This window comes from Pteropus medius, unplaced genomic scaffold (genome assembly GCF_902729225.1).
Source record: "Pteropus medius unplaced genomic scaffold, Ma_sr-lr_union100, whole genome shotgun sequence".
NCBI lineage: Eukaryota > Metazoa > Chordata > Mammalia > Chiroptera > Pteropodidae > Pteropus > Pteropus medius.
Window position 1 is genome coordinate 8,514,945 of NW_024351730.1, and position 17,277 is coordinate 8,532,221.

The 17,277-nt window shown below is 34.6% G+C and overlaps 2 protein-coding genes across 28 annotated transcripts in view; one reads left to right on the plus strand and one right to left on the minus strand.

The window, feature by feature from the left end:
* FIP1L1 (factor interacting with PAPOLA and CPSF1) overlaps positions 1 to 14,002 on the plus strand; it is a 71,981-nt gene extending 57,979 nt beyond the window's left edge. For 24 of the 26 annotated variants that reach the window (XM_039845211.1, XM_039845203.1, XM_039845213.1 and 21 more), the window contains 2 exons: positions 11,882 to 12,019; positions 12,622 to 14,002. In XM_039845211.1, coding sequence (XP_039701145.1) covers positions 11,882 to 12,019; positions 12,622 to 12,769 — 286 coding nt within the window. In that variant the 3' untranslated portion in view covers positions 12,770 to 14,002. The remainder of the gene's footprint in view (positions 1 to 11,881; positions 12,020 to 12,621) is intronic. The other 2 variants (XM_039845222.1, XM_039845230.1) reach the window with 1 other exon arrangement.
* Positions 13,420 to 17,277, minus strand: part of LNX1 (ligand of numb-protein X 1) — a 101,042-nt gene continuing 97,184 nt past the window's right edge. For both annotated transcript variants that reach the window (XM_039845200.1, XM_039845201.1), the window contains 2 exons: positions 14,706 to 14,864; positions 13,420 to 14,313 (listed from right to left, as the gene is read on the minus strand). In XM_039845200.1, coding sequence (XP_039701134.1) covers positions 14,178 to 14,313; positions 14,706 to 14,864 — 295 coding nt within the window. In that variant the 3' untranslated portion in view covers positions 13,420 to 14,177. The remainder of the gene's footprint in view (positions 14,314 to 14,705; positions 14,865 to 17,277) is intronic.

Consider the following 17,277-nt stretch of genomic DNA (forward strand, 5'->3'; position numbering starts at 1 on the left):
TATAATGTAAATTCTAAAAATAATTTAATAGAACTACATCTCTTAATGTGATGAAGAAACTTCTGCCCATCCTCAATTAATATATGTATCCATGAATGAATATACTATTAGGAAAAAAACAGGCTCTGCTATTAATTGTATTTTTAAAAATATATATATTATAATTTTTACGTGTGTGTGTGTGTGTGTGTGTTGGGAAACTTTGTTCACATAAAATTTGTAAATGAGAATTGATGGAATTTTGTTGTGGCTTAAATTGATGGATTTAGTGATATGCCAAAAATACATAGTTAACCTATCATCAAAAGTTATTCTTAGGATCTGTCAGCTCATGATTTAGTTCTCATGCAAGCAGAGAATTGGAAGCCACCTGATTTGTAAAAGTATTTGTTACTCAGTGTAATTGTTTCCTACGGCTACCATAAGAAACTACCACAAACTAGTAGCTTAGACCAATAGAAATGTATTCTCTCACAGTTCTAGAGGCTGAAAGTCTGATATCAAGGTGTCAGCAAGGTCAGTTCCTTTTTGTAGACTGAGGGAGAATCCATTCCATGCCTCTCTTTTAGGTGGTTGTTAGCAATTCTTGGTGTGCCTTGGTTTATAGATGCATCACTCCAGTCTATGCTTCTGTCTTCATATGGCATTTTCCTCTCTTGTGTCCCGAATTTCCCTCTTATATCGGTCATTGAATTTGGGCACAACCAAATCCAGTAAGGTCTCATCTTGATTTAATTACATCTGCAAAGACTGTTTCCAAATAAGATTACATTCACAGGTATGGGAGTTAGGACTTGAACATATCTTTTTGGGGGACACAGGTCAATCCAATACAGTTGGTAATTAAAGTCTTTATAGTTTTCTCAGTTTCTTGGAAGAACACCAAAAGGATTTTACCAAGACTTATCAAAAGACTACCAGTTATATTTGTTACTTTCTTTTAGAGACATCTTGTTTAGCTTAAGATGCTCAGAAAGGTTTGGGGAAATCAAAATGCTGTTAATTTTAAGACATCATTGCCAAAACATTTTTTAAAAAATTAAATATCTTTATTTGTTAAAATATTTATTTGTTAAACATTTATTTTTATGTAAGCCTTGGAGCTACAAATTTCCTTCATTCTATTTATGGAAAACAGCTACCGTATAATTTAATTGATAAAAGATAGTTCTCATTGTCAAGCTAGACAAGCAAATCACATTAAATTTCTTTTGGAAAAAAGTCTGGCTTCATTTTTCTTTTCAGCTAAATGAGTTCATCTATATTTCCTATCTGTAAGTCTAAAATGAACAAAATAGTGACAGAGCTCAAAGTAAGATGCTACCTTTTAATACTTTGCTTTCCTTCAAAAGGAGTTTTTGTTTTTGTTTTTCACTAGTTCAGGGAAAATTGTTATGACTCCCACCACACTACTATACAATATATCTGAAGTTAGAACTTCCCATTTTTTATTCCACACTTTGTTCTTAAAGGAACAGCATATAAGACAAGAAGACCTAAAGCCTTATAGACCCTTGATGGTTCTTTGAATAATATAGGTCTCACTAGCACTAATATCAATTAGATCTTTTTGATGCCATGATAGTTTTTATACCCTGAGCCAGTGTACTGTAGTAAAGTTAATGAAAAGAATGCCTTTATTTTGTAAAGGGCCATAAGGGTGATTGTGAGAGAAAAGGTTAGCTGAAGAAGTTGCGTACATGATGTTCTATGTACAGTTCAGATTTAGGAAAGAATAAATGTGGAAGTTGGGGATCTGGAAATTGATTCCTTAAAACGTTCTGTGCCATTGGAAAGAATTCATGCACTGCTTTGGGATTAGCATGTACTGCTGGTCTAAAGAATAAATTCATATTTCTTATGATTCACAAGTCAGCACACCTTTCTACATTTTCACCCCAGTTCTCTCTCAAGCTCATGTACCACCTGTTCTAGCTATGCTGAACTGGTGGCTGTTCTGGAAATCTCTCATAGTTTTATACTTCCTTTGTTCACGTTGTTCCTTACCTGTCTGACTTACAAAGTTTTATTTATTCTTTAAAGTCCAGCTAACATGTCTTCTGTGAGCTCCTCTGAACCTGAATTAATTTCCTTCACATGCTTCCCATGCATTTTATATATTTTCTTTAAGGCATGTCTTGTCTCAGTGAGTCTCTTTAAGGGCATCGGCCACCATTTTTCATTTCTGTATCCTTAGCACTTTGTAGTGTCTGACACAGAATGTGTCAGTGAATAAAATGACTTACACATTACACATTAAAAGAGAGGAAGGTGAATACAGGGGAGGAAGAACAGTTTTGGAAACTTGGTGAAACTTCGCTAAAAAAATTTTGAAATGAACAAAAACTAACCTTTATCACAGCCAGTGCATTAATTTGGGCATCTTTCTTATTAACATATCAAGCTAGGTACCATTACAGTGTAGAAATGAAATAAATATAATTTTTTTCCATACCACCTGTTTATGGATGAGGTAAATGTAATGTACATAGACAGCTTTCTGATTTTGCTGAATGAGATGAAACGTACATGTGGTGTGTGTGTGTGTATCAGTTCAGGATGTGAGTATATGCATGATTCAGGTAGCATTTATTTTGTTAGATGTGGTCATCTAATTATAGAATTCTTAATCCAAAAGGTCCTTAAGGATTATTTAGTCTATAAATTTTTATTTATCAGATGAGGAAAAGGAAGCATTCGGAAATTAAGGCAGTGGTAGAGCCATACTATCTACTGGAAATCTTTTGTAAAAACCTTTGTAGTCTTGAAATTAGGTAGTTTAATTTTTTTTTTTTTTCATTTTTCTTATTAAATCTCTATGTACTTGATTTCTTTTTCCTTTTTCGGGGGTGGGATAAGAGGAAGGGGACCCAGTTCATTCTTTCACTCATGTAGCTGACATTTTCTGAGTCTCCGTTATGTACCAAGCACAGCTGTGTGCTGAGGAAAAAGAATTATTCATACACTACCCTTTCAGGTTTAATCATGTAGTATTGTCAAAGTGACTAGAACTGATTAGTAGTAAAACTTTACCTATAATGGTGTGCATTGAAAAGCGAATAGGATTTATTAATCTTTTTCCTTCTATAGCTTCTCATAGTTTGACTTATACATTATAGTCACTTGATAAAATTTTAGTCACTAAGTTATGATACATATATGTTTTGTATATGTATGAATGTATGTTCTCTGTTTATGTGGTGGGACATGTACTGACTTTAACCACTTTAAGTTAGCATGATTCTTAAGTTCACGAGCATTACTTTCCAGATAGTTGAATTGTTTTTTTGTTTAATTTTTATTTTTCAGTAAGAGTTAACATTCAATATTATTTTATATTAGTTACAGGTGTAGAGCATAGTATTAGATATTTATATAACTTATGAAGTGATCCTCCGATTAGTCTTACCCACCAGGCTCTATGCTTAGTTATTACAATATTATTTCCTTTGCTGTTCTTTGACTACTTTATAACAACCAATTTGAATTTATTAATCCCTTCACCTTTTCACCCATCCCCAACACCCCGCATTCAGCAACTGTCAGTTTTTTCTCTGTATCTATGAGTCTGTTTTTGTTTGTTGACTTTATTCTTTAGATTCCATATGTAAGATGATATGATATGTCTGTCTGACTTCACTTAGCATAATACCTTCTAGGTCCATTAATGTTGTGCAAATGGTAAGATTTCATTTATTTTTAATGGCCGAGTAATAATCCTTTGTATATATGTACCACATCTTTCTTCTTTATCCAGTCATCTGTTGATGGGCACTTAGGTTGCTTCCATATCTTGGCTGTTGTAAATAGTGCTGCAGTGAACATAGGTGTGCGTATATCTTTTCGAATTAGTGTGTTGGATTTTTTTCGATAAATATCTAGAAATGGAATTGCTGGGTCATACAATAGTTCTATTTTTACTTTTTTTTGAGGAGCCTCCAAACTATTTTCTGTAGCGCCTATATCAATTTGCAATCCCACCAACAGTGCGCAAGTATTCCCTTTTCTCCAAATCCTCGCCAGCACTTGTTTTTTGATTTATTGATGACAGCCATTCTGATGTGTGAGATGTCTCATTGTGGTTTTAATTTGCATTTCTCTGGTGATTAGAGATGTTGAAGATCTTTTCATATATCCGTTGGCCATTTGTGTGTCCTTTTGGGAGAAATGCCTGTTCAGGTCCTATGCCCAGTTTTTAATTGGAGTATTTGTTTTCTTGATATTGAGTTACATGAGTTCTTTATAAATTTTGTGCATTATCCCCTTATCAGGTGTATCAGAGGCAAATATCTCCCATTTAGTAGATTTCCTTTTCATTTTGTTATGGTTTCCTTTGCTGTGCAAAAACTTTTTAGTTCGATGTCCCATTTGTTTATTTTTCTTTTGTTTCCCTTGCTCGAGGAGATAGATCAGAAAAAATATTACTGAGAGCTATGTCAGAGAGTTTAATGCCTATGTTTTCTTCTAGGATTTTTATAGTTTTGGGTATTACATTTAAATTTTTAATCCATTTTTAGTTTATTTTCCTATATGGATTCTTTTAAAGTTCCATATAGATTTTAGGATTATTTGTTACAGTTCTGTGAAAAATGCCATTGGTATTTTGGTAGTGATTACATTGAACTTATAGATTGCTTTGGGTAGTATGGACATCTTACAGATGTTAATTCTTCCTATCCGTGATCACAGTATATGCTTCTATTTATTTATATCTTCACTTTTTTTCCTCCAATGACTTATAATTTTTCAAGAACAGGTCTTTTACCTCCTTGGCTAAATTTATTCCTAGATTATTTATTTATTTATTTATATGCAATTGTAAATGAGACTTTTCTTAATTTTTCTTTCTGATAGTTCATTATTGCTGTATAAAAATGCAAACAATTTCTGAATGTTAATTTTTGTGTTTGCTACTTTATTGAATTCGTTTATTCTAACTGGTTTTTGGTGGAATCTATGATTCTCTTTATGTAGTATCATGTCATCTGCAAATAATGACAGTTTTATGCTTTCCTTTCTAATTTGATTACCTTTTATTTCTTGTCTGATTGCTGTGGCTAGGACCTCCAATACTGTGGTGAATAAAAGTGATATGTGGACATCTTGTCTGATTCCTGATCTTACAGAAAATGCTTTTAGCTTTTCCCCATTGAATTTGATGTTAGCTGTGGGTTTTTACTATGTTGAAATATGTACCCTTTTTACCCACTTTGCTGAGAGTTTTTATCATAAACGAATGCTGGATTTTGTCATATTTTTTTTTGCATTTATTGATATCATAGGACTTTTTTCTTCCAATTTGTTAATGTGGTATAGTATATTTAATTAATTTGCAGCTATTGAACCAACCTTGCATTCCAGGAATAAATTCTACTTGATCATGGTGTATGATCTTTATTAATGTCTTGCTGAATTCGATTTGCTAATATTTAGTTGCGGATTTTTGCATCTGTGTTCATCAGAGTTAATTTTCTGTAACGTCTTTGTCTGATTTTAGAACCAGGGTAATGGTGGCCTCAGAAAATGAGCTTGGGAGGCTTCCTTTCTCTTGAGGTTTTGGAATAGTTTGAGAAGAGTAGGTGTTAATTCTCTGAATGTTTGGTGAAATTCACCTGTGAAGACATTCAGTTCAAGATTTTTTTTCGTTGGGAGTTTTTTTATTAGTGTTTTAATTTCTTTAGTAATAGTCTGTTCAGATTTCCATTTTTTCTTGACTCAAGATTATATGTTTCTAGGAATGTATTTATTTATCCCAGATTGTTCAGTTTGTTAGCATACAATTGCTTGTATTTTCTTATAATCCTATGTATTTCTGTGGAGACAGTTGTCATTTCTCCTCTTTCATGTCTGATTTTATTTAGGTCCTCTTTTTCTTGATGAGTCTGGTTAAAGGTTTGTCCGTTTTCTTTTCAAAAAACCAGCTCTTGATTTCATTGATTTTTTTTTTGTATTGTTTTTTTACACTCTTTTTCATTTATTTATACTCTGATCGTTTTTATTTCCTTTCTTCTACTCACTTTCATCTTTGTTTGCTATTCTTTTTCTAGTACCTTTAGGTGTAAGGTTAGATAGTTTGAGATTTTTCTTGTTTCTTGATGTAGGCCTGTATTGCTGTGAATTTCTCTCTTAGGACTGCTTTTGCTCTGTCCCATAGATTTTGATTCATTGTGTTTTTATTTTCATTTGTCTTTCTTGATCTCATTTTTAGTACATTCATTGTTTGTAGCATGTAATTTAGCCTCCATGTGTTTATGTATTTTTCAGTTTTTTTTTTTCTTACAATTGATGTCTAATTTCATACCACTGTGGTCAGAGAAGAGGCTTGATATAATTTTAATCGTCTTAAATTTATTGGACTTGTTTTTATGGCCTAACATATGGTCTATCTTGGAAAATGTTCTGTGTGCTCTTGAGAAGAGTGTATATTCTGCTTTGGGGTTAAATACTCTAAAAATATCAATGAAATCTGTCAAATCTAATGTGTTATTTAAGGCTTCTTTCATTTCCATGAAATATATTTTTCCATTCCTTTCATTCTGTGTGTTTTATTTTATCTGAAACGGGTCTCTCGTAGACAGTATGTGTGTGGGTCTTGTTTTCTTATCCATTCAGCTAGCCTATGTCTTTGAAGTGGAGGATTTAATCCATTTACATTTAAAGTGAGTATTGATAGGTACATAGTTATTGCCATTTTACTATTCATATTTATATTATCTTCTCCCCTCACTTCTTAAAGAAGTCCGTTTAACATTTTGTGTAATACTGTCTTGGTGGCGATGAATTCCCTTAGTTTTTCTGTCTGGTAAGCTCTGTATCACCTTCAATTTTAATTGATAGCCTTACTGGCTAGAGTAGTCTTGGTTGTAAGGTTCTTTTCATCCCTTTAAATATTTCGTGCCAATCCCTTCTAGTTTGCCAAGTTTCTGTTGAGAAATTGGCTGACAGTATATCGAAGCTCTTTTGTAAGTAACTAGCTGCCTTTCTCTTGCTCCTTTTAGGATTCTCTCTTTGTCTTTAACCTTTGACATTTTAATTATGATGCATCTTGGTGTGGACCTGTTTGAATTTTTCTTGTTTGGGATTCTGTGCTTCCTGGGGTTGTATGTCTATTTACTTCACTAGGTTAGGGAACTTTTCAGTCATTATTACTTCAAATAGTTTATCAATTCCTTGCTCTCTCTTTTCTTCTTCTGGTACCACAATGATGCGAATGTTGTTAGGCTTGATGCCACCCCAGAGTTCTCTTATTCTAAATTGCTGATTCAGTTCTCTGCTTCATCTAAGCTGCTGTTGTTTCCTTCTAGTGTATTCTTTATTTCAGTTTTATTTTTCATTTTTGACTGGTTCTTCTTTATGGTTTCTGTGTCCTTTTTAATGCTTACTATCTCATTGTTGAAGTTTTTGCTGATTTTATATATTCTTTGCCTAAGTTTATTGAGCATGTTTTGAACTCTGTATCTGGTAGGTTGCTTGCCTCCATTTTGTTTAGTTCTTTTTCTGGAGTTTTATTTTTTCATTTTGACTTCCTCTCTCTGTTTATGTATTAGGTAGATCTGCTACGTCTCCCAATTGTAGCTGGGTGGCCTTATTGTAGTAGGTGTCCTGTGTGGCCCAGTGGCACAGTCTCCCTGATCACCTGCTCCATGTGCTCCAGGAATCACCCTTGTGTGGTTGTGTGTGCCCTCCTGTTGTAGTTGAGCCATAATTTTTGTTGGCACATCAGTGAGTACAATTGACTTCAGGCTGAATGGCTGTGAGGATTGGCCATGTCTACTATGTATGAGCTGCTGTGTGGGGAGCTCACCCCAAAAAGTGGAATTCACCCAGTGGACTCATGTGCTTGTTTAGACCACTCTTTGGTTGTGTTGCTTGTGGAGCTAATCAGGTCATATTTTGTTGAGGTCTAAAGCCAACCTCCCAGTGTGGGTTCTAGAGCCTCTTGGGAGGTCCATGGTCAGCCATTGCCTGTGATTAGCCCGGGGCTACCTGGTAGGAGCTACAAAACTATTCTAAGTTGGTCGCTGTCTGTGCTTGACCTAGTGGTCAGTTGCCACTGGTACTGGGTCTGGGGCAGCTTAGCAAAAGGCTTAGGGCACCCCAAGGCCTGAGGCTGCCTCCTGGCTTTGGTAAGGTTCAGTAGCTGAAAAAGCCTCAGGCAGCACACGAGTTGGGTTAGGCCAGTCCCAAGGAGTCACCATGGTGGGGCTAGTGATGTTCATCAGATTAGTGCAGGTTCAGAATTGGTGCCAGTACCAAGCCTGTGGCCATTCCCAAGTCTCAGATCACTCCAAGACCACCACTGCCCACCTCGGATCTATAGACACCTGGGAATTTTTTTTTTTTTCTTTTTCAAGAAATACAGCTGCATGGACTGGCCCTGCCTGGCTGCCCTGGAATTGTCTCTAGAGGAATTGTCTCTAGAGCTATGAGATCTGAGAACTCTTGATGGCTACTGGTGGAGCCTCTTGCTGAGAGCTCAGGGTGAGGCTGGTTGCCCAGCCCAGAATATGCCCCCAGCAATTTGCGAGTTGGGTGGAATGTGGTCACAGGGAGTCACCAGGGTGGAGTGAGCCAGAAGAGTTCATCAAGACAATGCAGATTTAGATCTGGTCATGTGGTGGGAGGGCTCAGCACAAACAGATGGCACCCGCTTGTAGGGTGCAGAGGAGAAGGGCTCACCAGAGGGATAATGGTGGCTGTCCCTCCAGCCCTTACCCTGAAGCCACACAACTCTGGCACTTTCCGTCTCTGGCACTTTGCAAGCTGCTGTTCCTCCTCCAGAGCCCAAGGTGAGTGCCTGCGAGTGAGTGATTCTGTATGTGGTCCCTTTAAGGGAATGTTTGGGTTTCCAGCAGCCTTTCATCTCACCTGGACAGGCAGAATCCGTGCTGACTTTTACACTCAGATTTTGTGGGAACTCCTTTTTCTGGCACTGAAACCTTTTCTGGGAAGCCCTAGTGTGGGGCTGGGGCCCTCTGCAACTATGATAGCCCTCCCTATGCTCAACCACCACACCCTGGTGCAGTGCTAACCTGTTTCGTGTCTTTGCCTCTCTTATGATATGTCTTGATGTAACATCTTCTTTAGGTATTAGAGTTATGTTCACCTAGTCTTCAGGTGGTTCTCTAGGTTGATTGCTCTATAATTTAGTTGTGATTTTAAAGTGGTTATGAGAGGAGGCAAGCACAGCATTTACCTACTCTGCCGTCTGGATCAGAACTCAATGGTTGAATTGTTTCTAATGTAGTTAAAATGAATATATTTGAGATAGCACTGCTATTTCTACAGTGTACATATTCACAAGTTAAAGTGTTTAATGCAATATTTTATAGTAAAGAAGACTAAAAGGAATGGCTTTAATAGAACTCATAAATTTTCTTTGCATAAATATAAATAATACAAGGTTTATAGAATATTTGAGGCCAAATTCTCTGATTCTTTAATTTCAAACACACATACACAAATGCTGCTTAATATTTATTGAAACTAACTAAAAGTGTTGACGGTTAAACCACATTTAATTTCCAGGTTCCTAAGCTGTAAGGCATCAGAAGTCAATGTTTTCTTAAATCTGACTAAAAGCTCAAGGCCACAGAGGCATTTTGTGTTGTTCTGAATTATTCCAAAAATAAAGCGTTTTCTGGAAAATCCAAGTGAAGTATAAGTAAAGGCCTTTTTTTTAAAAAAAAAAATGAAGACTCACATTTTAGCAATATGGCATGCAGTACGCGGTGTGTTACAAATTATGGGGTCATTGTTTTGAAAATTACAGACCAGTTTCAACATCTGGTCTTTAGGACACTTAATTGTGGACCAGAAAGAAGTCTGTTCATACTCTGGTGTTTGAAATGAACTTTAATGATTTCCAGGCCCAGAGAAACCTTTGTGCTGCAGCTGCTTTTCAGAAAAGGAGATGGAAGAAGAAGGGTTCTTTATATTTTGTGTGTGAGACCAAATCTTCCACCATCTCTAATGAGGTTCCCATCGTATGGCTGCCTTCAGAATCTTAAAAGGCCTTGAAGCTATTAAGAGTTGGTGTTAGGGTGATAAGGTTACAAATTACAAATTATGAGATAATTGACTTATTTTTTTATGTAAATCCAGTTGGAATCGTTACAAAGAGAGATTCATTTTTTAAGAGGGTAATATTCAATTGTCCTGGTGGGTGCTAGTTTATTCTGCTTCAGAAACATTAATTATTACAGCATTAGTCACCTTTGCAAAAAAGGTTCTGCTTCTAGAAAAATTAACATTAAATTTACTGAAAATGGTCAGCTTGCATGTCAGCTGCCATTTATTGAGGGCCTTCTCTTATAGTAAGCACTTTATAAATGTTATTGCCAATTCTAGAGCAACTCTGAAAAACATTGTTTCCAATTTTACACATGAGAAAACTGAGGTTTAGAGAGGTTAAGTAACTTATCCTGGATCATACATTTATTAAGTAGCAGAATCAGGGGTGTGATCCTGGGCCTACTCTGCCCAGACTCTTTCCACTACTCTATACTGTCTGTCATGGCACATTGCCTTTCAGGTGACATGCTTCCAACTTCAAATACAAAGTACATATTTATGGTTAGGAAAAAAGATGTGTGTGTATACATACGTACACACACATGAATATACATATACATATATATGTACATAAAATATATGTAAATACATTCTTTTTTTAATAAAACATTTTAGAAATGTATCACAGGCAATAATTTGGTCAGCAGTACAAATTGACATTAGGTGTAGCACTACTGAATCATTACTTTTGCTAGAAAACCATAGGCTGATTTGTTGTTTTATATGCCTTATACTTTTGCCTGATTCTGTCTCCTTTACCCCCACTCAGATTCCTTAACACCTTGATGCTTCTGTTAAACATATTTTTAGATACCAATGCTCTTCAGCATACAGTGCTCTAAAAGGTATTTTTATTCTAAGTGAGAAAATTCACCGATATTTGGTTGTAGAAAGTATTGACTTGCATGCTGAACAAAAAAAGAAAAAATAAGCAACTTGAAGGATTATGAGAAAAATGGAGAGAAGAATGTCAATGAAGGGGCATGAAAAGATGATAGGTCTGGTGAAGTAAAGTAAGACTACCCTCTAACTGTAGCCATCAGTCCCAGTTTTACCAGTCCCTTCTATCCAGAGTCAGAAAACAGAAGTACAGCTTAAGTTTATGCATTTGAAGTTATTAGACAAGTTTCTCTTCACCCCTTCCCCCAGCCACACACACATAGTATTAATTGGGATGTCAGAATGCAAGTATGTCCACAGATAATTTTTTGCCTGCGTTTTGTGAGTATGGTTGCTTTGATATCCCTGTGTTCTTCATGTTTATACCTGTTCATTAGATGAATATACTATTTATGTGATTGAAAAAATTAAGAACTTTCATCTACTTTCTATATAGCCATTGTAAGCCAGCTATTTAAAATATATTTTTAGAATCTGTGTACCCAAGATTTTACAAGTGATAGAAGACTTTTGGTTGGATACTTGAGATAAACACAAACATGCTTTTAATTCTAAAAAAAGTAAAAGCTGATTAAAATGTAAATCAGTTATAGCTACCAAGTTTTTCAGGAAAATGGTAGTTATATAAAATTTCTATCCTATAACAGTTGTGAAAACACAGAACAAAATCGATCCCTTAACATGATATATAATTATTATATATTTTATATTCTTGTATTAGAAAGTACTAATTTGGGGATGCATTGTTTTCCTCTCAGTTCAACAAGTATTTCACATCTGTTTTCTATAAGGTGCCAAATGGGGGCTTCTGGTTTGGACTCAGATCACATCTCTTCTTTTACAGTTTGAAATCATTCACTGTTAACAGTTCAATTGTCAAGGAAAGTTGTTTCTATTCTAATTTCAGTGATGAAGAACGATACAGATATAGGGAGTATGCAGAAAGAGGTTATGAGCGTCACAGAGCAAGTCGAGAGAAAGAAGAACGACATAGAGAAAGACGACACAGAGAGAAAGAAGAAACTAGACACAAGTCATCTCGAAGGTTTGCTCTTTAATAAAATAGTGAATCACTTTGAAGCTAATAGAGAAATTAATTCTATTTCAGGAAGTAAAAGTAAACATTTCCCAATAGCCAGTAGGGCATAAATCTAACAAGACTATGTTTAATTACCTTTAAACCAAAATTAGCATGGAATATAAAATATGTGAGAATTAGACTTATTATTGGAGAGGGAAAATTTGGCATATGAACCAGTCTTTAATAGTATTATTAAAGCAATTTTCAGTTTAATCAAAGAAAATGCAGGGCCTTATATTCTCCAGAAAAACAAATGAGTATTAAATTTTAATGCCTATTATTTGCTTAAAATCAACCCTAGGAAGTATTTCCTGTTCTAATCTAGTGCTTCAGTGTCTCATTTGTAGGCTTTCAGAATAAAGTATATGGGCTCTGGCAATGTAGGGAAATACTGGTGAACCTATCATGTAAATATAATGTGGGCATAAAAAAGTGTTTGAGAAAAAGAAAAAGAATGGATTATTTAAAACCCAGTGTTGAGAATTTACCTAGACAACGTGGATTGATTTTGTCACTACTTGTGTGTTCTTAAAAATGTTTGAGTATACCTTTTTTTTTTTTTTCAGTAATAGTAGACGTCGCCATGAAAGTGAAGAAGGAGATAGTCACAGGAGACACAAGCACAAAAAATCTAAAAGAAGCAAAGAAGGAAAAGAAACTGGCAGTGAGCCTGCCCCTGAACAGGAGAGCACTGAAGCTACACCTGCAGAATAGGCATGGTATAACCTTTGTGTATATTAGTGCCAGAAATAGATACTATAAATCTTGTTATTTTTCTGGATAATGTTTAAGAAATTTGCCTTTAATCTTCTGTTAGTATGAAAACTTTTTTCCCCCAAAATAAAAGTGACTTTTTCATGTTAAGTTAAAAATCTTTGTCTTGTAATATTTAAAAATAAGAGCAATGACTTTATATCCAAGAAAGTAATGTGAATGAGTCATTCAGCAGGGAATTTAAAGAGCTATGTTTAGCTGTGTACATAACCAGTATCTGATAAAGGTCAGGGTTCCACCTTGGCAATAGTGTTCTTGAGTTAATCAAATAACTTGACTCTCAAGAGGTTGCACTGCAAAAGTCATCAAAAGGCACCTTTGAGTCTTGAGATTAAAACTAGTCTTTTATTATTGCTGCTGTGTTAACTGTAGCTTAGCATATTGAAGAGCTCATACAGTTTTGATATCACAACTTTTTGATAGCAAGTTTTCACTCTTCTAAATCTGGGTTTATGGTGAAATTAAATGGGGAATTTTTATATCCAAATTAGTAAAATATAAAGGTATTTGGGTGGCCTCTGTGAAATAATTTACTCTAAGTGTAGTTTTTAGCGTGTACATGGACACTTGTCACTGTGACACAAATTTGATTTCCCTCATGGCCATCAGTGTGAGCCAGGATCAAGCTGGTTAGGCCTTTCTTGATACTTTTTCCAAGGCTCATTGATTGAGCAGCATGCAGAGGTTTTATACAGTTATTAACTATATTGTGAATAAAAATGAATGATAAGAGCTTTAGTCATTTCCTATTAAATCTAAGAAAAATCTAAGTTTATAATTCTGTGAGTTAATCCTTAGGAAGCATGTGACGGTAACATAGTTTTGAAAGAATTACTAGGACCTTTTAAGTAGTGATATTAGAAATGAGTTTAGTATCACATACTAAAAGACAACTATAATTTTTGAAAAATATTTATTTTTCATTTGATGAACATTTTTCAGCAATACACTTTTAAAATCCTCTGGCTGTAAATTGTTTTTAAAATACCCAGAATGTACCCTTTGCAGACTTTGGCATATACCAGATTTTTTATTTAATTGTATGATTCAAATTCAGTGGGAGCATACAAACAATTTCAGCTGTTTAAGAGCTTTTTATTAAATAGAAAAATATAAACGTAAAGTTGTAGAGTAATGAGAAATCCACACTGAATAAAAACAATTAATAATGTTTGTTTTGAGAATTATATTTTCTGAGGTGTAACTGGTTTTCATTAGATACTTTTCCTGACATTAAAGCTTACATTTTTACAATGTATCCTTTAAATATAAAAATTGACAAGATAAATATATTGTTTCAACATAGCTTATTTGTGATTTCTTATTTTTCTGTGACCCACCATTAATTCTATAAAAAAGTGCCAGGCCAAGAAACAATAGTGAGAGTAATTTTTCCTTTAAGTTCTTTCAGCATCCTTGCCAAGCAAGCATGTATCATTCCAGATGTACTTCTACCATTGACAGCAAGAAGAATATCACCACATCTAAAAAAAAAAGATATATATGATTAACATTTTAATCTGTAACTGAAGTTAATGCAAGTTTACTTGGTGGTTCTAGTTTTTCCTACATCTGTCGATTTTAGTTACATTACTGCTAATTAAGGTTTTTTTCCCTCCTTTTAAATTCTGCAAATTCTCTATCCAGTCAGTTTGTGTTAGAAGGGATGCTAAAGTTATAGCAAGTTGCTGTTATGGGACCCAGGGTAACTGTAATCATTTTGGATTTCATAGAAATTGAATGCTACATAAATGTTTTTAACTTTCTACCAATAACAAAGGTATAATAAATACATACCTTATTTCAAGTGGGGCCAAGCTTTTACATGTATAAAACAAAATATTTGAATATAAGTTTTTTAAGTGGTTATTATTACCTAATTCTTCCATCATTGTATGCTGGTGTTCCTTCCACAATAGATTTGATAAAAAAAGGTTTGTTCCCATTGTATTCTTCGTAACCACCTACAATGCAGAAGCCCAGGCTTCCAGCTGTGTTTCTTCGTAAAATGACATCTTTACAGTTATACAGGTACCTGAAATAGAATGTAATCAATGTATATGCATATTTAAGTTGAATTCATGAAGTTGAACTCATAGTTAATAATTGTGATTCATCTCCCATTTTCTTTATTGGCATTATTTTTTAAGCTAAATAACACCGGACAGGTCTCACTCAAAATTGTCATAGCCCGTTGATCTTTGTGGTATTAGCTGGCCTTTTCTCATTGAACTTGTTTTCCATAGCTAAACGCCTTTAAAAAAAAATGACACCGTTTTGTTTAGATGTCTATTAGGAAGGAATCATTTTTGGCTTAAAGATTTAATGCCTCAATTTTTATTTAACAAAAAGTTGAAAATGCCTAAATCTTTATTGGTGAATCAAATTTAAGCATACTTACAGATGTCATATTTTTATTTACGTGATATAAATTTTAATGAAGGTAAAAATTCTTTGAATAAATGATTAATCTCTGAAAAAAATTTAAACCTACCCTTATTTTGACTTTTGAAAAATATCAGTTTATATGTAGTTCTACATATTTGATAAAAGTTATAAAGAAGCATGCAGGCATAGTGAATGGGGATTGCACATTTAAACATTATAAGAATGACTTATATTGGAAGAGAGAACACTGGCAGTAAGTGGAATAGCAGGTTATAAATGGAATGGGAGAAAGAGACCGCAGGTCTGTAAATGAGTAGCACCCAGCTAAAATAGAAATTAGATTGAGGAAATGATTTCTTTTACTATTCAGTAGCAGTTGGATCAGTGTTTACATAGGTGCAGGCTAAGTGCAAACTGTGTTACAGTTAGGACACAGGTTGTATGTCAGGAGCTGGATTTGACTTTAAATTGCCCCAGTCCAGGGACTGGTTTGAAAGAAAATTAACATTTTCATGTTGATAAAAATTGAGAGATGATTGTTTTGTTTATAAGCTGTACCTTTAAATAGCAACTACTTTTTGAAAAACCAATAAAAAGTCTCTTGTGCAATGTTTTGTTAAATGATGAAGTTGGTCATTAACATTTGTTAAACTCATTTAAATGTGAGCTTTTTTCCTATTCTGAACTCATTCTCTAAATTTAGGCCTAATTAAAGAAGAATTGGCAAAGTATAAAGAGTAGCAAGGAATTTAGTAGTTTTTCCAAATAAGAAAATTATGGTTATCTCGAAAATAATTTAAACTGTTGATAGGAGTTGGTGAGTATGGTGAACTCTTGGGTTGCTCTTAAAGCTATATATATTTTTTTGGTTTGTTTTTGTTTTTTCATGAGTTGTTACTTTAATCTCCTTCAAGGGCTTCTCTTTCCTCAGCAGGATTCCATATTTCACTTGAGTCCCTACATTACCTAAGTGTGGTTCACAGATTATGTGCCTTTCAGGGTCTGGAGATCAAAAAGACATTTTTATCATAATAGACATTATTTGCCTTTCACTCTCATTTTCTTATAAGCATACAATGGCATGTTCTAGAGAACACATGATAGGCGATCTGGCAACAAATTGAATGCAGAAGTAGATATGAGAGTCCTATTAAGCCAGACATTAAAGAGGTTTGTGAAAAATACACAGCAATCCCACTCTTCTCACTAATTTTTTAAAAAATATTGCTTTTCTCATAAAAGATGTTATTTATGTTAACATATAATGGGGTTTATTATTTTAAGTGAATAAAATTTCTCAGATTAATTTATAATAAATATTAGATACAACCTATATAAACGAAAGCTCTGTAGGATCATCAGTACTTCATAAATGTGTATGGGGTCTTGAGACAAAAACATTGGGAATTTCTGTTCTAGACATGTTTATCATACTTGGAAGTCCCACTGGTATCTCAAATGCAGCATGTCTAGAACAACTAACAGCTCCTCATTCTTCCTTACTGTGACAGAATAATTGCATTAATGGCCCCAAGTTGTCCTAGTATTTATGCCCCTGATTACATAATTTCGTGGTACCTTCCTATTCTGATTCTGGACTCAGCCATAAGATCAGTGGGATTTTTACCACAGCCAGCCAAATCCTTAATACCTAAACATGGCGAGCCAGGATCAATCTAGCTTAGCCTACAGACTCTAGCTGAGACCCACAGACTCATGGCTAAATATATACGTTGTTGTCTGCTACTGATAGGTTTTTACAGCTGGTTGTTATGCAGCATGATTGTGAAAATAAACAATTGATATTCCTACTGTTTTAGTTGTATCATTTCTTTTAAAAATTAACACCTTGGAGACTTGAAAACAAATGCAAATTCCATCTTAAAACCGAGTCACTAGATAATGAGGAAGAACTGCCAAAGGCAGTGGAAGTCAAGGAAGATGGAAGAGAGGATGCCCACAGCTGTAGAGAGCAGACCAAGCTGATGGAGGAGCCTTGGGGTCCACAGTGGTCCACTGATGGGCAAAACACATTCCACACGGGAATACCAGAAATAAGC